The sequence below is a fragment of the Aplysia californica genome, unplaced genomic scaffold (assembly GCF_000002075.1).
Source record: "Aplysia californica isolate F4 #8 unplaced genomic scaffold, AplCal3.0 scaffold00100, whole genome shotgun sequence".
In the NCBI taxonomy this organism is placed as follows: domain Eukaryota; kingdom Metazoa; phylum Mollusca; class Gastropoda; order Aplysiida; family Aplysiidae; genus Aplysia; species Aplysia californica.
Window position 1 is genome coordinate 632,208 of NW_004797370.1, and position 22,532 is coordinate 654,739.

At 40.1% G+C, this 22,532-nt stretch overlaps 2 protein-coding genes and 1 long non-coding RNA gene across 6 annotated transcripts in view; 1 reads left to right on the plus strand and 2 right to left on the minus strand.

The window, feature by feature from the left end:
* LOC101860398 (probable cysteine--tRNA ligase, mitochondrial) overlaps positions 1–12,553 on the minus strand; it is a 28,636-nt gene extending 16,083 nt beyond the window's left edge. Inside the window, exons 1-10 of one of the 4 annotated variants that reach the window (XM_005095292.3) lie at positions 12,307–12,553; positions 12,061–12,143; positions 9,215–9,569; positions 8,447–8,615; positions 7,819–7,996; positions 6,418–6,489; positions 4,242–4,374; positions 3,000–3,133; positions 2,508–2,642; positions 1,381–1,519 (exon numbers count right to left, since the gene is read on the minus strand). In XM_005095292.3, the coding sequence (XP_005095349.1) occupies positions 1,381–1,519; positions 2,508–2,642; positions 3,000–3,133; positions 4,242–4,374; positions 6,418–6,489; positions 7,819–7,996; positions 8,447–8,615; positions 9,215–9,540 (1,286 nt within the window). In that variant the 5' untranslated portion in view covers positions 9,541–9,569; positions 12,061–12,143; positions 12,307–12,553. Of the gene's footprint in view, positions 1–1,380; positions 1,520–2,507; positions 2,643–2,999; positions 3,134–4,241; positions 4,375–6,417; positions 6,490–7,818; positions 7,997–8,446; positions 8,616–9,214; positions 9,570–12,060 lie in introns of all 4 variants that reach the window. The other 3 variants (XM_013080800.2, XM_005095291.3, XM_035968959.1) reach the window with 3 other exon arrangements.
* The window catches only part of LOC118477452, a 23,848-nt gene continuing 1,420 nt past the window's right edge, over positions 105–22,532 (plus strand). The window contains exons 1-4 of the long non-coding RNA XR_004858384.1: positions 105–178; positions 2,913–3,163; positions 7,805–7,930; positions 15,932–16,049. This is a non-coding gene — a long non-coding RNA (uncharacterized LOC118477452). The remainder of the gene's footprint in view (positions 179–2,912; positions 3,164–7,804; positions 7,931–15,931; positions 16,050–22,532) is intronic.
* Positions 17,449–21,280, minus strand: LOC101860968 (legumain). Its single transcript, XM_005095293.2, has 2 exons — positions 21,008–21,280; positions 17,449–18,864 (listed from the first exon to the last, which is right to left on the minus strand). The coding sequence occupies exons 1-2, from the start codon at positions 21,134–21,136 to the stop codon at positions 17,608–17,610; spliced, it is 1,386 nt and encodes a 461-aa protein (XP_005095350.1). The 5' UTR covers positions 21,137–21,280; the 3' UTR covers positions 17,449–17,607.

Consider the following 22,532-nt stretch of genomic DNA (forward strand, 5'->3'; position numbering starts at 1 on the left):
TGTTCTGAAAAGTAGTTGCATTGAGGTTAAAAAAACTAAGATTAAAAAAAATAATAAAGTTGAAAATGTGCGAAACCGGAAGCAACATTACTACTTCCTGTTCCCATGGATAGAGATCTAGATCATTTGGCTGTTCCGTCAGTGTGTATTGACTCCCGTGAAATGACCAGTAGCTTAAGTACTAATACAATTTTTTTCTCGGAAAAAGCTGAAGCATGATCTATCTTAAACAACTAAAACATTAAATTACTTATCAATGAGATTGAAAAAATCACACGGTTGGTTGGCAGATTAGTTGTTGTTATGCGTATTCCCATCGTAATCCGCCCGCTTGCCGGTCGGTGTATCGAGTGCCTCGACAGCTGCCTCTTCAGCCATTGTAACAGAAAGCGAGTTTCCCCGACACAGGCATCCACAGTTTGAAGTCAAATAGCGGTACCATGATAACAAATTGTTAAACAGTACTTGCTTGAATAAAACAAATATATTGTGAACTAGCTTTACGTGTAAAGCATATCTAAAAAAATGTTCAGAATACTGAGATTTTATCAAAACTTCTCACAACATTGTCTTTCAACTTCAAATTTTACCTATTTTGTCAAAAAAATCCTGGCCTGCCTAGTATGGGGGTAAAGGTCAGCTTTTGACCTTTCTAACAGTGCAGCAGTTATTTCTGTACGCACTATCGCGACCGAGCAGTTTGTGAAAGAAAAAGAGTGGCTGTGGCTAGGTTTCGATGCGAGCGCCGGTCGGACGCAAAATGCGTCATTTTCCCAAATTTTAGAGCTTTATTAAACATACTTCCACACATCCATTCTATCTATGAACAACACATATATTAGAACAAAACAAGCTCTTCTAACTGGTTTTTATTTCATTAAAATCAAGCAATCATGAGTGAAAAGCTACGTTTGTGAAGTGGATCACTACGACAGTTTTCCTCCTCGGGAAGAACGCTACTTGCCGCGATCGGCACACCGTTTGTGGTACCTATTGTAAAGATGACAATACATGTTCTACGCCCCTATTAAAACAAATAAGATTATTTAGTGGGTGATCAACTGCAACCCTGCATGTCAGGGTCAACCCGAGTAGAAGGAGACACGACATTCTTGAAAACAGGTGATAACATTTGAGTGAATATACTAACTTTCCCACACAGGAATCGAACTCACATATGTACAATTAACATCTTAACATCTCGCAACAAGGTCTGTTAGCATCCATTAACAACTTTTAACACCTATTTGCTTCTAAAATCATCTTGACATCCATTAAAACATAAGGATACATTCATGTTAACATAAGGATGCAGTTGTCTTAACATTAGCGGATTTATCAAGCATACTGCTCTACAAAACATCTTGTTGAATTACTCACTTTTCAAAGAGCTCAGCCTCAGGAATATCGCCACAGTCAATCTGCCCTTTCACATAGGAATCACAGCGCTTGATCAAACTGTTAAAAGCATTCATGGTAGACATGGCTTTTTTCATACGTTCTTCGCCGAATTCAATTTCTGAAATAGAAAATAGTAGGCCTATCTACAGAAGATCTTACCCTAAACCACAAAAAACTTGACATTCAAACCCCTATTCATAGAAATTTTAATAAAAACCCTTCAGTCAATGCAATTAAATGTAAAAACACTTCATATTAAGAAACAAAACAAAAAACCCTTTAATTTACATCTGTTGGGGGGGAGGGGGGGGGGGGGGGGGTTCAGAAGAATGATCAAGATGTCAAGCTATTTAAGTTGCCAAAGAGCTACAGGTACTTTCGACTTTATTGCGGGTTCAGCAGCCCGCTGATTAAGCTACTGCACTTTCATCCATAGGGTCATAGGCAAATAAAGGTCAAGACAGTCCATATCAGTATTATCAGGGTCATTGGATAAATTCTTCGTATGACTCTGTCCACAAAATTTTTCACCACATCACCCATGTGGGAATAATATGTGCTGGTCTGAGACAGTGAAAGACCGTATCAATATGACGCAGCATGAGCGCCTATAAAATTGCAGCTTGTCCTGAGTGCTATTCAGTGGGTTGGGAGTGTACCTGTAGGTGTTAAAAGGTCTGTCAATTTAATAAATGATGAAGGGCATAAACTCTGTTTTAAGAACGAATAAGCAGTATGTAACAGCAATATTTCACTATTATCAACATTACAACTGTAAAAGGGACGGATGTCCAATCAATTTTTTTTAACACACAGCATCGGAAGTTTACAAAACAATGTCACATAGAAAATTCAATTGAAAATGACTTATTAGGCATAAAGTCTAGCATGCACATAGCAAACATGCACATAGCTTAACACGCAGATAGCGAACAGGTTTTCAGGTCCCAAATTTTTTCTTATACATGTATTTGTTTGTAGTTAAAGCACATACATTGTGAAATTAGTACATAATAAAAAGATCTACGTGTCCTGCCGATTTTGCTATGTGCATGCTAGACTGGTTTTTATTTTTTTATTTTTTTTAATAGGAAGAAGAAGCTTACTTTTCCTGTAGTTGCTGAGTAAGCAAAGCATGCGGAACTGGTTGGGCGTATACTCTTCCAGCAGCTCCGACAACGTGATCACATTTTTCAATGATTTTGACATTTTCTCATTTTGACCAGATACGAAGAGATGACCTGTATAAAATTAATTGACAAAAAATATTCACATCGTAAATCATCAAAGAATATATGGAGGCAACTTTCAAAAGGTTACAACAAAGGGCCTTTTGGGGCTTAAACAGAAGACTGAAAAAGAAACAATTTATAATAAGCGAGCATCAGTCATAGCAAAGAGACTCCAACCATACATTTTCTTAAGGTAAAGGTTTGATGGACGGACAAAACTCTGTAAAACTAACCCTCCCCCCCCCCCGCCAATTTTTGGCTTTCCGTTGACTCTCATAGTGGTGGATTGTAACCGATCAAATCGACCAACAAGACCCGGAATATTAAAAACTCACAAACAGAAGCCAAATTTTCAGCCACACAAACCTGTGTGCAGCCAGTAGTTCACCCACTGTTGGTTGCCGTGGAAGGCACAGGACTGAGCCAGCTCGTTCTCGTGGTGGGGGAAGATGAGGTCCTCTCCTCCAGAGTGCAGGTCGAAGTTACAGCCGAATATCCCGCTGCCTCCGGGAGAAAGACAAGACATGCAGGTCAGTGTGTGCACTTTACAAGACAGTAACAACCATGTGCTCTTATACATTATTGTAGTGGGGATGATCTTTGCTTTACTTTCTAGAAGAAACCACACATTCTTAAGACTTCAAAATATAAATGATAGTATTATTCAATACTAAGAAGACGAAAAAGCCAAATTTTCATGATTTTTTAAAATGGGAATTTATAAAATTGTGGTTTTCAATTGATCTGTATCTTTTTAATTATTCAAGAGTTGAGTCATTACTATCTGGTTCCACTTTTAAATAACCTGAGTGCCCGTAGTTCAACAAAACTGCACGAACCCGTGGTTCACCAAAACTGCGGGGCTCCGTAGTTCAACAAAACTGCACGAACTAAAACAAACTAGAATCCACAAAGGATTTTTTTTTTGGGGGGGGGGGGGGGGGGGGGGGGCAGTGGCTAGCTATGAGTGTTTTGTGAACTCGGGCTCATAATAATATCAAGCGTACCTCAGTGACACAGTGTTGAGGTGGGTACTGCACACTGGGCTTTTTCCCCTGCTCTTTTTTTCTCTCCTGTTTCATCCACTTAGTTTTTCGCAAACGTTTTAAATCTGAAATTTGAGTCTCCCAGTGACATAATGTATTATAAAGTCCAAAGCAGACAGACCCTTTTTACATTTAGTGAACGACTTTAATTCGTGAACTTGTTTAAAAAATGCAAATTCAAGCAGCATCCGAGAAACAAAACCCTGTGTAAAATAGTCACTGGGGTGTGTCCTTGCACAAAAAGCAACATCCCTAGTTCAATATATATATTAGATGGTGACTGTTTATATATATATATATATATTTTTCATTTATAATTTATGAACTTAAATATTACCTATATTTTATATTTTCATATATATATTATACAGTTTAAATTGTGCAAGGTACCTGCCCATTGTCGCGGAGAAAAGTGGTTGTCTTAGACAGATGGACATCTTGGACAATACGTGTCATTACAATACACATTGAAAAAAATGCAATTGGAAGTGGTCGTTTGTACAGGTAATTGTATAGGACAGGTGGATAATTCCGATTGTAATCGATCAAACTCCAAACATACCTTGCCATGGCCGAGCACTCTATATGCCAACCAGGCCTGCCTCTGCCCCAGGGCGACTCCCAGTGGGGTTCTCCGGGCTTACAAGCCTTCCACAGAGCAAAGTCTTGACTGCTTCTCTTGTGAGAGCTCTCGTCTAAAAAGAATCATATAGAGGGACATTATATTCAACTTTTTATTTGACTCTTACTTCCAGTTGTTATTGTTGTTAATCTAGTAGCTGTTGAGTGTGTTCTCTTCGGCTCATTTATTTTGAGTACACTACTATATTTGAAGCCTAAGAAGAGACACAAACATAATTATAAATACACCGAATGAAACATTAAGTGTATATTTATTTGTTGCTTTTGTGGTTTCAAATACAACTATTTTATCATCTTTTTATTTTGAGGCCAAAGTAATTTAACAAGTAAAACACCTGAACTTAATCTCAACACCTGTTCTTTGACTGGTATCCCTGCCCTGGTTATCTGCCTCCTTTGAGGATGTGTCCTCTCTATATATAATTCCGGTGAGGTCGATCTTTGTGTCACTTTTTCAGAAGAAACATACAATCTTCAGATCTCAAAATAAAAATAAAAGTAGCTTTCAATAATCCTAGGAGCATGACAGAGCTGCAACATGATTTTAAGCTTAGCAATTCATCAAATCAAAAATTTTGATTGCAATGTTATTGTTATAAGATACTCTACAATTGAGCCATTGCTTTACAATTTCACTTTTCAGAACTGTGAGCGTTCGCTGTTCGGTATAGATTAAAAACTGCAAGGATAAAAGCACACAGGAACCCTCAAAGCAGTAGTAGGTTTGTTGGTTTTTTTGGAGGTGAGGCAAAGGGGGAGAGAAGGGGAGGGTGGGGAGGCCCAGTGGTTATGAGTGGTTAATGAACTTAGGCTCACAGTAACATCAAGAAAGGAGCTGTACCACTGCATTCTGGTGGGTGGTCATTGGGGTGTGTCCTTGAGCAAGGCACAATAACCATAGGTCAATAACAGGTGCTTCACAGTAGCGACTAGAGATGGAGTGTGGATTGTCTATGCTTGTGATATTGAGTATCATTCGTGCATTTATGCATTAAAGTATTTGTGTGTTTGTATTTGCAATTGTAAAACATATTTGTGAGGCAGCGTGGTGAAATCAGGCAATAGTCAAAATAATCAAAGTGAAAAAACTGCCATTTTTTTTCGTAGGCTTGTGAATTTTTATCGAATTCTTGTTTTTTGGTTGGATCAACACCGTTTATGCCCATTACAGAACATGTTTCTGTCTGGATTTTACATAAAAATGTTGATAAATGGCACAAAAAAAGTAAATTTTCAGTTTCCACAGACTCTCAAGCTAAGGAAATACCTCATCTTTGGCCGTTATTCTCTCACTAATTTTATCTCAGAAAACTTATCTCTGAAAACAGGTGACCCCCCCCCCCTTCATTCACAAATATCTCGACTTGTATTCCTGATAGATGAGCATTTTTTTCATCCAAGGCAAAACAAATGAACACGCTTTAGGATACTTCCAATAACTCCACATGTCCTAAAATCGACGAGAGCCTAATTCCACCGCGTCGAGACACATTTCTCAAGGGGATCAATATGGCGGAATTTTTAAAAATCTTAATGTTTATTCAGTAGATTCCAAAAATGTTGTGACAACACAGCAAGACTGTCCTCAATTATTCGCAATTGTAATGGTGGTTGACAGCAATACATAATAGTCTAAACCCTAAGCCCTAGGTTGTTGTGCTTAAAGGCACGTGGGCAGCTAAATATCGACTTTAGAAAAAGTGAAGAATGTGGAATCCTGGGAAAGCGTGAGTGCATTATATTCAGCATCGACTAGATCAGATCATACCAAAGGTCAATAGTTAAATGAGAAGTGGTTAAGAATGTATACCAAGTCAAAGTCTAAAGTAATTCAAAGTCCAGGTAAAATACAGAAGGTGTCTATGAAAACTGCTAAACATAATATGTGTTCACTTGTGCCTCACAGAAAAATCTTGTCAAAACATGAGACATACATTAATGCGAACGCTCTAAGAATTAAATAGTTATCAGAAAGGTGAGCAAATTAAAACCATAAATTTTGTTAATCAAATTGACAAGCTTTTTTTTAAACAGTCAAAACAAAACAAAATTTCAGAAAACAGTCACACTATAAATAGTGTCATCACTTGTCTAACCTTTGTCCTTGTCTGGATGACTGACAAACACTCCGTACCTCCCGTACTCCTTCACATCAAAGTAGACACTGCCTATACGGAGAGAAACACAGCAAGTGTTCAAAGAAATCTAGGAATTTCTACACATTAAGAAGAAAAATCCATGACTTTTATTGCAGTGTACAGCTTACCCTTTACTTTAAGAAAAAATGCCTTTGTCGGGGGCAAAAGGAATTTAATACCAAGTGCACACTTCCAACTGAATTCATTTAATTGAGTAGGGCCGATTTTTTCTCAATCCATGGAGGGTCAAAAGCTAACTTTTTGGCCAAATTACAACCTTCAAAATCAACTGTTTATTTCTCAAGGTCCCAAGATGAGTCAGTCATGCCAAAATGGTAGCTTTCCCCCTCCATGAAGGAAATCTGTCGGGTCACGACTCAATTCGACTGAATTCAATTGGTGGTGTGCAATGGGTATTAGACTGATTGAAAGGGCTTCTTCGGAGTGAATGGATGAGCCCAATACAACACTCATCACTTAGAGCATCAATGAGGAGGCAGTGTCGAGGTTGATGGTGAGGTGAAATTTGACAAAGGAAAGAAGTGTTGAAGACCCAGGAGAAAAAGTTGCGGGATGAAGAAGACAGGGAGACAGCAGAACACCACGCAATCATTAGGATGCGGGAAATGGGTATAGAGAGGGGACAAGGAAGAAAGGAACGTTTATCTGGAAAAGAAAGACGTCGCCATAATCAGACAGCCATCAGAACAATCAGTATGGATACCTAGCAGGCTTTGGTGTTGGGAGGAACTGAGCACTTATGGACCTATCCGGTGTGCAACGACGCTGTTGCCCAGGACAGGTAATACAGGTAATCAGTGTTTTTGACAGCAAGTGACAAAACAGGAGAAAAAATTTGGCAAGCTGCAGCAGCCACTGTCAAGAATACAAAACTGACAAATCTGGAAAATTAATGCTCCTTTATGATATTGTGGAACGGAAGTAACATTAATGTTGCAGTCTCCTTGAAACTGTACACAAAAGCATAAAGATAATTTGCAATTTTCCTAACCCCATTTCCACAGCATTCTCTTTACCTTTCAAGCATTCAAAGATCCATCATTTCAATATTGCAGTTTAAGTTTGAAAAAACGAAAGCTTAATTGTTAGTCTAATCAAAAACTATCCATGCGTCAAGTGTGATTAAGACTACTTCATAATGTTTGTTCTTTTGTCTTAACACAACAAAAAATTTCACTGCCTTCAGGAGTATTATTGGTGGATGGATGGCGACACTTTCAAGTCGTACTTTTGTTTTTTTCCTTCATTGTTTCCGCTCGTCTTATTTTTTCCTGCAGTACATAACCATTATTGCGTTGATCTGCTTCTCTTTACTCTAACTCAGAAAGATCATCATACCATCCTGTGCTTTGTAAGCAAGTCCCCGCTGTTGGATGCCGTTGATGAAGTCTATGATGACAGGAATGTGGTCAGTGACTCGAGTGACCACGCTAGGAGGGGACACATTCAGGTTGGCCATGTCAGAGAAAAACTCTGCCTCGTAGAACCTGGACATCTGATTTATGTCTTGCCCAGTCTGAGAAATAAGAAAATAAAAAATAAATTGGTGAACATTGAGTTAGTATTACTCTACTTAATAAACATGAGAATCGTGTATTTTAATCTGAGTCAACCTCCCTGTAAACAATTTAAATAAAACTATTTAGTACTATATGACTTAAAAAATTATTACAATGAAACTAATTTTGTCAAAAACAAAGATGGGAAATTTTCCCAAGAGAAAAACGCCCACTATAGTAGAATCCAGATGTTCCAGGCATTTACGAGACATGTTTAGTTATAGTAAGATAACAGGTAGCCCTGAGCTAAGCTTTTCTACACATGGATAGACATAAAACAGAACAAAGTGTTTACCATAACAAGCCTCCCAAGTTAACCCTGAGTGTTAGTGTATGCAAACATTTTTAAGCTTTAATTTAAGAAGTTCTCTGGCAAAAAACATAAAAGCGAAAAAAGTAACAGCTACCTCAATAGACCGATTAATAATCTTGTCGTCCACATCAGTGATCCCCAAGACCAGCGTGGTATCAATGTCAAAGACACTGCCCATTATTCGCCTGATGATATCTTGACGGATGTAAGAACTTGCATGTCCAATGTGTGCACTGTCATACACAGTGGGCCCACAAGCATACCTGTACAGTTAAAGCAAAAAAAGCTACGAACGTAATCCAGTTATACAAAATAAAACTTTAAGTGTGCAAACCATCAAACAACATAATTTAAGCTGATGACTTTTGAGCCTTGCTACACATAACAGGCAAATCTCCTTGACCTTATATAGAAAAATGTATGCAGTGCAATCAACTTAGTATTTAGCATGAAAAGTTAATAAAAATGACAGTCTAATATCAACCTCAATCTTGACTATATCAGAACATTTATTGTTCAAAATCCAATTAAGACCACAGTATTAGGACTAATATTTTTTCAGTCTGAGTATCAGTGTCTATGATGCAACGTAAATACTCTACACCACCACATGCAGAAGATGAGAGTTCCATTTCCTCATTGGGGAAAATGTTTAACAGAATATCTCTGTCTGCTGGGATAATATACTCCACTCTCACCTAGTTTGGCCCAGACAGGCAAGGTCAAAGCAACCTGTCTCTTCCAGTATGATAGAAATAGTGTTGAAGCAGTCATAAAACAATCAATCAATAAATTACTAAAAATTAAAAAAACCTGAGCTTGCCTAAAGTAAACATTTTTTTAAAGCATAACAGCAGATTACCATTGAGCCAGTTTCTCTTGTCCCAAAATGAGAGGCACTTTATCTTTCACAACAGGATGATAGACTTTTATCCCAGTGTCGTAGCCAGTCGGCTGGTTCCATTTCGTCGATAAAGAGTAAATGCCTCTGACACTGCTACGACCAGTCAGCCAGAATGATAGTGAGGGGTAGAAGACAGAAGGTTCTGTGCTGAGGGGTGATATGATCTCTACTTTAGATGAAATCCATCTGGACCAGCCACTGTGATGCCGCGTTGGAGTTGTCCATTGAGAAACCCTAGAGGTCAATCTCATTTTTCCACAGAAATGGCAGATTTTAAAGGACATTTTTTGAAGCTCTGATTGATACCAAAGCGCTGAAAAAATAAAGCAGAAATAAATTAAGACAGGGCAAAAATTGTTTAAACTACGACAGAAAAAGCAGAAAGAAGAATGATAAAACTTTGATTCTTAGTATAAATTGTATTACAAAACCATTGTTGCTCATGCATTCATGAACGATTATACATAATAAGTTATAACTTGTTAAATTAAATAGCAAATGAGCAACTCAGTGACAGGCACTATCAAAGTAATTAAATTGAAGAAGTCTGCATTTTTCCGCTCTTTGGGCAATTTTTCACTAATTTTTGCTGTTAAGCTCAACACTTTTTATGTCTAAGTAAAAACACATTTCTGAGTGGATTTTAAAGAAAAACATTGATTAAGGGCACAAAAAAGTACATTTGCTGTTTCCAAGCACTCTCCAGCTTTGAAAGTCACAAAACTTTAGTGGCCATTTTCTCGCTGATTTTATCTCTGATACAAGGCGATTCCCACCTCCTTCAGTCTCAAATATCTCTACTTCTATTCAAGATAAATGGGTAATTTTTTTCATCAAAAGCAAGCTGAAAGAACAGGCTTCAAGAGTATTATTAATAACTTGATATGCTAAAAAATTGACAAGTGCCTGATTCCACCACATCATGACACATTTAGATTTTGCAGGTGACATTTGCCTATCTGGGAAACACCAAAATGCATGACATGCAATTAAAAAAACAATGAATTGGTAAGATCTGCAGAAGAAATTGACCTTGCTCAATATCAGAGAAAACTCATAAAAAATAAGGCAATGGCAATGAGGTGTAATTTTGAACGTGTCCTCATGTAAAATAAAATGGATGTCATCTGTTTAAGATAAGTACTACCACACTAAATAGACATATTGGACTGAGTGAAACTTCTCTTGAAGCCCAAAGTGCAGATTCTTTTTGTAGATAAAATATACAAAGAGACTGCAGAGGCGCCTACACGTACTTAAGTACGGTTAAATTTCCAGGCTAGCCATACTTAGGCCCTATTGACTGAAACCTGTTTTGGCCTCGATAGTATCAAAGGTCACGGTGGGTGCAAAGCCAAGCTTGAATTTTCATTTCAATCTAGATTTGGCATAGGTCTACTTTATTGGCTATCGTTATCAACGAAGTATTCTCATCATTTGAACAGTTACAAAATGCAATAAAACAGTTGAAAGCTGAGACTGACACAGTTTTTATACGTCTCAATTCAGTCAGGTTTAAAAATACATGCATGTCAGTAAGGCAACTTTTACTTTCGTCTCAAATACAAATACGTTAGGTATTACAAACTAAAATTGTATTTTTACAAATCAGTATTTTTCGCCTTTTGTCAGTCTAACCATCATTAAGTATGACTAGCCTGCGAGTCTAGCGGTCCTTGAGTACTGCCATTCTCGCCATCTAGCCATCATTAAGTACAACTAGCCTGCCAGTTTATCCATCCTTAGTCTACGTACGGCTAGCCTAGCTGTCATTAATGTACAACTAGCTTCTTCCTAAAACAAATGAAAGAGAAGAATAGGCTATCATATCAGCTATGGCTAGACTCCGGATAAAACGCACTGTGGTTCTTTCATTTCTATGATCTAGGATCTAATTCTAAATTCTTTAAATCTGGAGATATAATCTAGGTCCAAAAATGAAAAACTACTAAACAGTAATCCACTCAGATTAGAGGGTTGGCAATAAATTATAGGCCTAATAATAAGGAAGTGGTACATTCTCACCCCGTGTGAGAATAACTTATGGCTCGCTATAAAGGCTATTCTCAACCCCTCCCTTGTTTGACCGGAAATGACCCAAGAGGGACCAGGGCTGAAGTTACCCGGGCTGATGCTCACAGGATCCTGTTGGTGTCCGAATAGACACATTTTTATCTCTAGATCTAGTCACAGTCAGGGTTGTCAAATTGGAGCCAAATCCCAGAAATTTCGCTCTTTTGGATCGCATCAGGCCCGTAGAATTTCATTTGGCTCTCTGGCTCAAGAAGAAGGGGACAGAAGAGGCAAGAAAAAGAAAAAGAAAGAATAAAAGATAAAAATGAAAGTGAAGAACAACGCCTTCGTCCATTTGATCTGAATAATTTACAACCCTTCAACCGTCATGCACGAGCATAGTCTCATTACGTTTGTACACGTTCTCTGTTCCATAATGTGTGAAGAGAAGCCAGCCATCGTTAAGTGTGTAAACAACTAATGGTCCGGCCGGCAGCCGGTCCCACATCCCGCTCAGTGTCGGTAGTGAGCCTTTTTTTTTTAACAGGAGAGGCGAAAAATGTTTTTACATTATTAATATTCGTTACCAACCACATACAAGCGGTAAGCCACCAAGGGCCTAAGGGATTTTATCGGCCTGCAAGAGGTCAGGGGGGAGTCCTCGTCTCATTCGCACACTGGGGTGGGAGCTATTCTCACCGGGGTGGGGGAGGTGAGAATAGCGAGACATGGGTTATTCTCACCCGGGGGCCTAATTATAATTCAATTCAATGCGGCTGGCTGACTCTGACCTTGATGTCCAACGAGGTAGACTGGTAATGCTGGGTGTCCCAGTTACACCTGGACTCAAATTGTCGGAGCACAGAGCTCAACCCTGTAGGATATTACGTAACAATACTAAAAGATAAATCTATTCATGATACAATAATTACCATTACTAAAAGAGGAGAGAGCACTGCAAAACTCTTTGAGTAGATAATCTAACAATGTGAAGAAGAGTAGTACTGCCACTGCCGGAGTGTGTTTTTTTGGCTTACGCCGGTTTATAACCACGAAAGTCCGTGGCCTGGTGGGTGGTCCTGACTTGCCAAAATGTTAAACGTGTTCGGGGAATTTCAAGAAAACGTAGAGTCTAGATCTAGAAATCTAGATGATGTGGGGTATTGCGACCCTCGAATCAAACAACAAATTAAAAAAACGTTCTTTGAAGAAAAACGGCTTCGAAATTGCACTGCACTAAAGGTTGTCTTTCAATTTCAATGCCATTTTGGTCCATTTGACATAGCAGTTCATAGCAGTGCAAAACTGCATTTTAACATTCAACATTCTTCGTACAATGCATGATTAGCCTACAGTACTTAATATTATAGAGACACTCGAATTACAATGAATATTGTCAAATACGGTACACTTATGTTTTGTTCAGTCATTGGTAACGCTAAAACTGGGTACAATAATCAGTATAATTGGGATCATCCCCTCTTCAGGAGTAAGGATAAACCCCAATTTATGAGGTTATGATATAAGTTTGATACGAATAATTAATAATTATAATTATCAATGAATAGTTTGCCTCTTGAGATTGCCAAAGGGGGAATTTTAGCAACGATGAATGGATACAGTATCGTTTCCTCCCTTCCTCTTCAATTGCTTTTTATGGTGGGTCATACTTCTTTCTTTGCCTTCTGCTTTTTCTGTTGTCTTTCTCGCCTTTTCTTTGCACTAAATGGCTGTTATTGTGTCGATGCACATCTCCTTACTAAAAACATACCAATCCTTATCTTTTCCCCAGTGTATTTTTCTAAGGCAGTTTTTAGTTTCTAGCAATTCTCTCTGGCTTTGTGGGGTTTGGGGGAGAGGGCAAAACAGCATGAACTTTTTCAGCAAGTGACAACCTGCTGAAGAAACTACAAGACAAGAAAATGTTCGCTGCTGTTGGGCGCAATTAGCACCCAATCGGAGACATCTAACTGAAGTGAAATTTTAAAGCACTGCCAACAAAACTGTTGGCCCAGAACCAAATACCGGTATTGTTCAAATTATGTTCAAGAAGTGTCTAGAGTCTGACTATGTCTCATTAGTACGGAAGGTTGAAGGGTGCATAGGCAGGTCCGACTTAATTTTTTTCCTTTCCCAATGCTGTTTCTGTTTGCATTACTCTTTCACTGTGCTAGACGATCGAAATTTGTCGATGAGTTTCTGTTTATTCAAGCGAACACTGTTTAGAAAGGCTGCACACCGAAATAGATAATGTAGTCAACAAGGTTGTTCATGTTTATTTATACCGTACTGTACTTTTCAGACATCCCAATGGCTCAAGCTTGTAATTGGTGCTTTTTGGTATTTGAAAATGTAGTGATCATATTTTGGCATCTATTACCCACATTGCACTTTTCCTGTTTTTTTTTTTCAAATTGCCGTGTTGATAGAGACCGCAGTCTTTTTGTTTGAAACACACATACACACACCGCGCGCGCACTCACAAAAACCGTGTTTTAAAAAGTTACATAGGCCTATAGGCTAAGGCGCAGGATTTGAGCTGCCAGTAAGAATGTCAAGTGTGTGGCGTCTACAATGAGGATGAATTGTGCCATACTCTCGTTCACAGAAGGTTTGGGGGGGCTAAAAGAATGTGGTTCAACAAAGACAGTGTTTCTATATCAAATTCTCTTACTGACTTAACGACAAAATGTGTTATAGGCCTATAAACATGATAGATTACCCACAAACACTCTGCAAATGTTCACTAATCATTTTGGCGATAAGCCTTGTTAACAGTTATATAGCCTATAGTATCAAATTTTCCATAACCATCGAACATTTTGCGCGGGTGACTGAAGGAGGCCACTTGTAGATCCATCGTCTTGTTTGTCCTTCGTTTGTTTCTGTCAACGTACCACACTCTTTCATGCACCTGATGTATGACAATCAGTTTTTGTGTTGATGGGCTTAGTCTCGTTACTCGAAAGAACAACCTTGATACACTCTTGTCGTTCAATGTGTCGCTTGACTTGATAATGGTGTTTGTATCCTGTGTGATATCAACAGTTTAAAAAGATTACAAGGGAAGACAATTGCGACACGTTTTGACGTATCGAAGGTAGATTTACAATTCATCTAGAGTCAATATTGCGCCTATAGAGCAGTGGATTTTTGTTCGGGGAGGGAGGGGAATGGGGTGCATTTGTCGACACACCGATCCTTTTTTGTATCAAGAGGCTTGAAATCAAAACATGACATTGAAGGTGTCTGCTACAATATCTGAGCTCGGGGTGTTCTAGAACTTTCTTCTGAAAAAGATCCCTACACACTGAACTTCATTGATGGCCTTTTCCTCACGAAATCAGACAAACTGGCTGTCCAGCCGATCATAACTTGTTCTGTGGCTATTGTAAGCATTGATACAAATGCTTATATTCTAATGTCTATCTAAAGGTGTGATAAGCCAAGGAAAATATTAGAAGCAAACTTCAAAGACAGTTATCGAGGATTCTCCTTACAGTAGGCTTAATTAAAGCCTAGTAGTAAAGACCTGCTTCTTCTTCTTTCCGATCCAACATCTACCCAACATCTATATGCGAGTTTAATTGTCCTTATCTCCCCTCCTTCCTTTTTTGTATTTTGTTACTCTCTTGTAACAACTCTAATCTCCGGCACTTACAGGACCTTGTTATGTTGCAAGTGCTGTAAACTCTAACTTAAACTAAAACAAAAGTTGTGCTATGGATGTAGGCTAGATTTAGTATTATGATGCCGATGAGAGTGCTGGCTGCTTTGTCGTAGGTCAGCGATAATATTATGACGTCACCTAACGTCAACGTCAAGGTAGTTCTGTTTTTTGTTTTTTTGTTTGTTAACTTCTGTTAATTAGTGTTTTACGGCGCTCGCAACTGCATAAGGTCATATGAACTCGAGGGACACATTAAACATTTTCAGTTGGTAGAGAATTTTGAATGTTGCTCGGTGGGGGCCGATGCCTACTCTTATCGATTTTGGACCACCAAGGGATCTTTAACGTGTGCAACTTGCACACGGGACCTCCGAGATTTTTCGCCCTTGTCCGAGAAGGCTAGGTGTAGATCTTTCTTTCCATAAGATCAAGGGTATGGCAGAAATACAGCAGTAAGAAGGAGCCAAGGAGTAGCAGTAGAAAGGCTGCAGAAAGAGTCAGGAGCCCAGAGGAGAGGGCACAGGAGATGAGGGGGAAAGGGCAGAAAGTGGAGACGAAAGCAGACGACAGAACATTGCAAGAGACCATGAAAATAAGTGATAGGAGACAATGTTAGAGAAAAGAATGTTTCCGTCGCAAACGGGATTCGAACCCGCGACCTATTGAATGAGAGGCGAACACCTCAACCTCTAGGACACGAGAGCGATATAATAGTGTTTGTACCTGTGCAAGGGTCCTGTCTAGCCATCGGCGAGTGTTTTTTAAAAAATGTTGTTCTTGTTCTTGTTTTGTTTTGTTTTATTTAGAAAATAAGGTGTGTGATTGTGTGTTGGGGGCTGTGGTTAGTTTTACTTCTTTCCTGCCCTCTGATATTAAATTTGTGTCAATCGCTAACTGTTTACTGCATTACCATTACAATGCCTTTCTTGTGACGGTGTACTTCTCTTTTGCTTAGCGTCAAGCTCTACTGTACACCCCCCCCCCCTCATCAGAAACCATCCTGTCTAACTGTGGGCGGAGAATACGACGAAAACAGCGATAAAAAAGACGCAGACAAAGAAAGAAAGCAATGACGAAGACGAAGAATTCGACGAAGAGGACAGAACAACAGTAAGCATTGTTTGTTTAGTTTAGGAATAGCTGTCCCCGTGGTTTTATGCATCCCGCATAATTTAGCCAAATTTGATCATTTTTTGGCATAATTTCTGATTATTTTCCTTTATCATTCTTTGTTAAAATTAACAGAATCGCATAATTTCACATTTTTGGGCTCAGTTTGCATAATTTCAGATTTTTTCTTGCATAAAACGACGGGGACAGGAATAGGTCGTTTCTTTAGGTCCCGACGAGAGGAAGCTTTTATAACCAAGAAGATGATGCCAGGTTGTGATATGTGCCATATGGCTGAACTAATAGTACGAGTGCGTGCAGAAAAAAGGAAAAAAGGAGGAGCAGGCGTCATGACAAGAACGTGTGCCACGTTCTGCAGTCTGGCTTACTTAACCTACAAATGGCACCTTGTTGTGCAAACGTAAAAAAAATAAGAAAAAGGAAAACAATCCCGTTGACAGTAAAAGTAAAAGACGTTTTCTCGAAAAAGTATATTAAGGGTGTGCGTAGTAAAACTTTCATAACTTCGGCAAACATTGTCCGACTGGCATGCAGGCCTATCCAAGGACTGATGGTTGAGATTGTTCCAAAAGGTGGTGCTAGTATTTTGTCGTGTCTCGTATTATCATTTCTTTCTTAGTCCTTTCTCAAAGCTTTACCTTACCACCACCCCCACTATCTCAGTTGGTTTGATGCTGGGCTACATGATGTTGTGGTCCTGTGTCGAATCCCCAAAAAGATGTTCTTAAACTTGAACTATTTAGCTCGATCATGTCAGAGATGTATTTTAAATTTGATGGTGTCGCCAGTTAATAGAAAAACCTTATCGTGTTGAAAGGGGAGTTCATCACTCGGAACTACTATGTCTCCCTATTCCCCTCTCTCTTTAAAAAAAAATAATTTTTATTTTTTTGGGGGTTTTTTTTTGGTAAGTGTTTTACGGCGCTCGCAACTGCATAAGGTCATATGAGCGCGCGGGACAACCTAGTATTTTCAGTTGGTAGGAAATTTTGAATTTTGCCCGGGTGGCGGCCGAAACCTACTCTTATCGATTTTACACAGCCAAAGGATCTTTAACGTGCGCAACTTGCACACCGGCCTTCCGAGGTTTTTCGCCCTTGTCCGAGAAGGCTAGGTGTAGATCTTTCCTACCTGAAGATCAGGAGTGTGGCTGAAAGACAGCAGTAAGAAGGAGCCAAGGAATAGCAGTAGAAAGGCTGCAGAAAGAGTCAGGAGCCCAGAGGAGGGGGTTAAAGGAGGTGAGGGGGTGGGCGCAGAAAGAGGAGACGAAAGCAGACGACAGAACATTGCTAGAGAGCAGGAAAATAAGTAAGCTTGATTGAGCTGTCTATTTCAAGAATGACAAACGAAATAATCGAAACAACTGCGAGTTATGGAATCATTTTAGTAAAACATTTTTATTGAAGGAAGGCGTTATCAAAATAAGGACAACAACAACACCACACATATAAATATTTGTTTAAACAACCAAAAACAAATAGACACCAGATAAAGAAATAGAAAACAGTAGAAGGGGAGACGGTCGGGAACTGGGGGTCTACAGAGCTCGGCAAATTCCGTATTTCTCCGTGACCTCCAAGATGGCGTTCATGACGTCAGTCTGGGGCTGGTGATTGCAGAGGTTGATAAAGGCCTGCAGATTTCTCCTGGCGAATGGGTACTTCCCCATGTCGATCCCAGGACATCGGGCAGAGAAGAGGCTGAGGGCGGTCTTGTAACATTCAGAGTTAAATACTCGCTCTTTGCCGGCCAGTATGTCTCTCTCCGTCAGACCTCTGGGGCTGAACAAGGCTGCCTTGACCAGGTCTTTGGTCAATGACTCGGCCTTTTCCTTGACCAGCATCATGTGACGTAATTCGGCCTTGAGCTCTTCCCGCTTCTCACCACTGAGATCACGTGACTCGATGAGGCGACGAGCCGCGGTGGCGATCGGAACCATGTCAATGGCGGGGTTATTGAGGTCAATGTCGGCGAATGAGAACTCTGACCTCAGAGTATTATCTACTTCTTCTAATGTACTGACGCAGACACCAGGCTGGTACCCCTCCGCTTTTGCCTGGTACTGAGCGAGGACTTCGCTGTTCATGCTCAAGTTTCCGTACTGCGTGGGGTGACTCACTGTTCCAGAGGCGTTGCAGGCTTTTTTCATCAGTTCGTACTGCTGGTAGAGTGTTTCCTTGTGGAGATTTGCCGTATCTGTGTTGTACGCCCAGCCGTTGCCGAAATAAGAGCCTACATAGACTTGACGGAATGTATCGTAACAGCACATCCACCCTGACTCGTGGGCATTTGCGCTGGAGATAGCGTAGATATCGATGTCTTTCGGGAGTATGCCCTCGAACATACTGCCCGATTCGCAGGCTTCCAAGTAAACCACCATCTCCTTGTACCTTTTCTCTCTGTGCATCTGCTTGAAGGCGTTGTTGAGGTCTGTGTTGTGCAATGGAACAAAACCTGGAAAGCAGAAAATCCCTGGACCTCCGTGATCAATCATATAGACGAACACGTGATCGTCAGGACCGCTGGCAATCACCTTACCGTCTCGACCAATCAGCTTTTTCACGCCCTCCTTGTCTCCAGTCAGAACTTTTAGGAAGACTTCCGGTGTCACTTCTTCCTTCCGGTAGTCTGCTTTACATCCGGGGTAAAGGTTCGGCCCTCCAGCAACGTTGACGATGTTTCCTTTGACGGGGTTCTCAGGGTCGTTGGCCACGTCATCGTAAGACATGTATACGATGTTTTCTTTGGGGATGCTGTTGTTGCGCAATGTGTCGTAGGCGTGGCACGAGCAGGCCTGGGGGAACAAACACACGATTAAAAATCAACTGAGTATTTGTTGGAAAGGAAAGTACGAGCTAACAGAGTCATTAACACATAGGACATTTCACTGGACTAGTAGCCATAAACTTGTAGTATGATATCCTAGACTCTTTCGTATTTCAGGTTTTCTACGAATGGAACCCATCATTTTGATTCAATTTGAACCAAATGATCGGAAAGCGAGACTCATATTTTTCCCTTCATCTTTTTCGCGTTATGACCTGACTCATGGGGTGCATACTTCTCAGCGAAGTTCGGTACATTTGAGTCAGAAAGGAAAAGGCGCAGAAAAGGGATTATAATGCCATGGAGTAGAGTTATATAGACCGGGATCTTATCTGACAGTAATAGCACATAAAAAAGAGGCAGTTACACCAAGGAAAGGATATTGGGCTAATTATCCACTTTGATGACGTTGTACACAAAGGGGTGAAGCTACTCTCAAAATGTATTTTTCTGAAGGGTAGGTTAGACCTTACAGTAGTCTCGGCCTAGGATCCCAACACTTACGATCCCGTTCCGCTTAATATCCCCCTGTTTAACCCCCCCCCCCCCCCCCCCCAGAATTTTTAGTGCTCAAAAGTTACCCCTAGGATCCTGAAAGGCTACATTCGACTAAGATCCTGTACTTCAGATCATAATTTTACGGAACAAAAACTCGGGCGGGCGCAGCTGATCAACCAAGCAGCGACAATTTACAGTCACTGTCCTGCCTGTTGTGTCACATTTCAGCCTCTCTCGTGAATGTGATCCCACCTCTGTTGTAAATCTCGATGAAAAGTGCAATGTTTACCCCAGACGGGATCACACCGAGGTGTGAACTCGCCGACGGATTTTTTCCCCCCCAAACATCCGCACTCGCATATGAGTTTCCCACCTGAGCTTACATCACATGCTGGAGGGTAGAGCCAGCCAACAAGTACGCATCAGACTGGATAACATCGAACTGTCAACTCTTCCTTGATCATTACAGCAGTTGCCCCTACTCCCAAATTTATTGCAAGACAGACAGAAATTTGATTGGTGCCGTCACAACACAATGGTGTGTTAGGACCGAGGCGTGGGAACTTGGTCAGAGATGGAAAGCTAAACATTTTGGACAGGTAAAGTTGGGGAGCAATGCAGATCAGCGTAGATCTTGACACTCGCGATAGGATAAGTGAAAATGGCATGCCTTATGCCATTGTGATTGGGCATCAAAGTTGACCGTTCTTTGCTCGCCAAAACCCACTTACGGGTCACGCCAGCTCCTTTCAAATTACAGAAGGACCATTTTACCTACGATGGGCCTGAACATGTTTACCTTGGATTCTACTTTTGGTGCGTCGGCTAAAATCCCTTTGGCCTAAGATCCCGAATTTTCCTTAACACCCCCCCCCCCCCCCCAAAGCACCTGGGTTCTAGACAATTACAATAATACAAAGGACACGCTGGCCTGACGGTTCCAATAGCTATCTTTTCTCTTCATTTCTCTTTCTCCCCCCCCCCCCTTAAAAAAACAGGGTGCTGCACAGGAGTGATCAGCATGGTGTGTGGATTGTCTATGCTTGTGGTACTCTGTTTTATTCATGCATTTATGCATTATTGTATCTGTGTGTTTATGTACGCCATTGTAAAACAATCGTTTCCAACGGAGATCAGTTCTGTGGAATTTATTTATGTTTAATTTTATTCCGATACATTCTGAAGACAGCGATAACAAAATCGCCATCAATTAGTCACGACTGTAGTGGTGGCCGAAAGCAAATACGTATAATCATAATAATAAGGTGATATAGGTTGTCGTCTCGTGCTGAAGGCAAATTATGCCATTTTTAAAAAAGCATGCTTTAATATAATAAGCAATTGAATAATTTGTGATGCTTTGAAATTTCATGAGGTTCACGTTTTTGATGGATATAGTATTATCTATCTATCTATGTATCTATGTATCTATGTATCTATGTATATATCATCTATCCATCTATCTATCTATCTATCTATCTATCTATCTATCTATCTATCTATCTATCTATCTATCTATCTATCTATCTATCTACGTATCTATCTATCTGTCTAGATCTACACATATTACATAATACTTTATTTTTGTGTAGATACTACCCAGAAATATTTACCTGAGAAAAGTAGTTGTTGTAATCCTTTGCTCCGGCCACTACCAGGGCCCAGTTCTTGCCGGACTCCACCCTGACCACTAGGACCACGGCCAGCAGGACCAGAGAGAGGACTCCGTGACGTACCGCCATCTTCTCTGTCTTGTGTCTAGCAGTTCACCGCTCGGCAATATGATATTACCGTTTGCTTCTTTCTCGCTTGTTTGGCCACTCTACTTATATATATATATGAGAAAGTGTGAACACTTGGACAATGTCAAAGTAGGTGGGTATTTATACGGCGATCTCTTATCGACAATTGCGCAAACACCTCGTGATGTGCCTGTGACTTGTCGATTGCCATCTCGGGCGAAGGCAGACTTGTTTGACAGGTTAATCAAAGTGACACAAAGAACTAGATCTAGATACAGATGAGACCATACGACATGAAAGGCACAACTGGAACAATATTTTTTTAAGCATCTCATTCGAGGCGGTATAACCAAGATGAACTCATAATTATTATACCCGCCAAAATAATCCAGAAATTGTCTCATTAAATATAAATTTATTCACACTTTGGGAAAAATGTTATTATAACTTTTAAACGTGTAGTAGGAATAATAGTCTCAGGGTGTTTAAACAGTAAATTTAACTACAGAAGGCAATGAAACAGAGATGACAAAACTACAAATTTTGATGGATCAATAATTTGGTTTCAGATTTGCCTGTCTTTAACTCGCTTTTCGTGACCAGGAGCCGTTGCATTATATTCGTGCCAAGGCCTAATCATATGGTGGTAAAAAGTCAAGGAAAAAACCCAAAAAACATTTTTAAAAACAAGCACTCACAGCATCCATGGGGTAATAAGAAGCTATTTCCCCTCACCTTTTTTAAGTGGACTCTTCAGTCTAATTTTTATGTACATAATCAGTGCTTTTAACTGCTTATGAAAATAATCCTAAAGGGGTATTTATGTGGCAATGAAACAGTTCCGAGTACTGCGCACACTGTTCAATTATGATTTGATTTCACCCACGTCTATTACTATGTATTTAAATGTATATGACCTGCTTCAAAGGGCGAATTTGACTGCGGTGACCTTCCCAAATTTAGGAGGGGAAGGGGGCTCGCGTGGTCTAGATGTTAAGGTGTTTGCCTCTCATTCAATAGGACCCGGGTTCAAATCCAGATAGCGACGGAAAATTTTCTTCTCTAAAATTGTCTAGTTTCCTGCTCTCTGTCAATGTTCTGTCGTCTGCTTTCGTCTCCACTTTTTGCCCCCTCCCCCTCACCTCCTTTTCCCCCTCCTCTGGGCTCCTGACTCTTTCTTCAGCCTTTCTACTGGCTACTCCTTGCTCCTTCTTACTTCGGACAAGGGCGAACAATCTCGGAGGTCCCGTGTGCAAGTTGTGTTCAAAATTTCCTACCAACTGAAAATGTGTAATGTGTCCCGCACGTTTATATGACCTTATGCAGTTGCGAGCGCCGTAAAACACTTACAGAAAATACACACAAAGAAAGGAAGGGAAGCAGTGGATTTTGATTA

What these genes read in the sequence shown, in the direction of transcription:
- LOC101860968 (XM_005095293.2), bottom strand. Translation starts at nt 21,136, where the DNA reads ATGGCGGTACGTCACGGAGTCCTCTCTCTGGTCCTGCTGGCCGTGGTC. An exon ending in ACAACAACTACTTTTCTCAG is followed by an intron (nt 18,865 to 21,007) that starts GTAAATATTTCT and finishes TTGTTCCCCCAG; the next exon opens with GCCTGCTCGTGCCACGCCTA.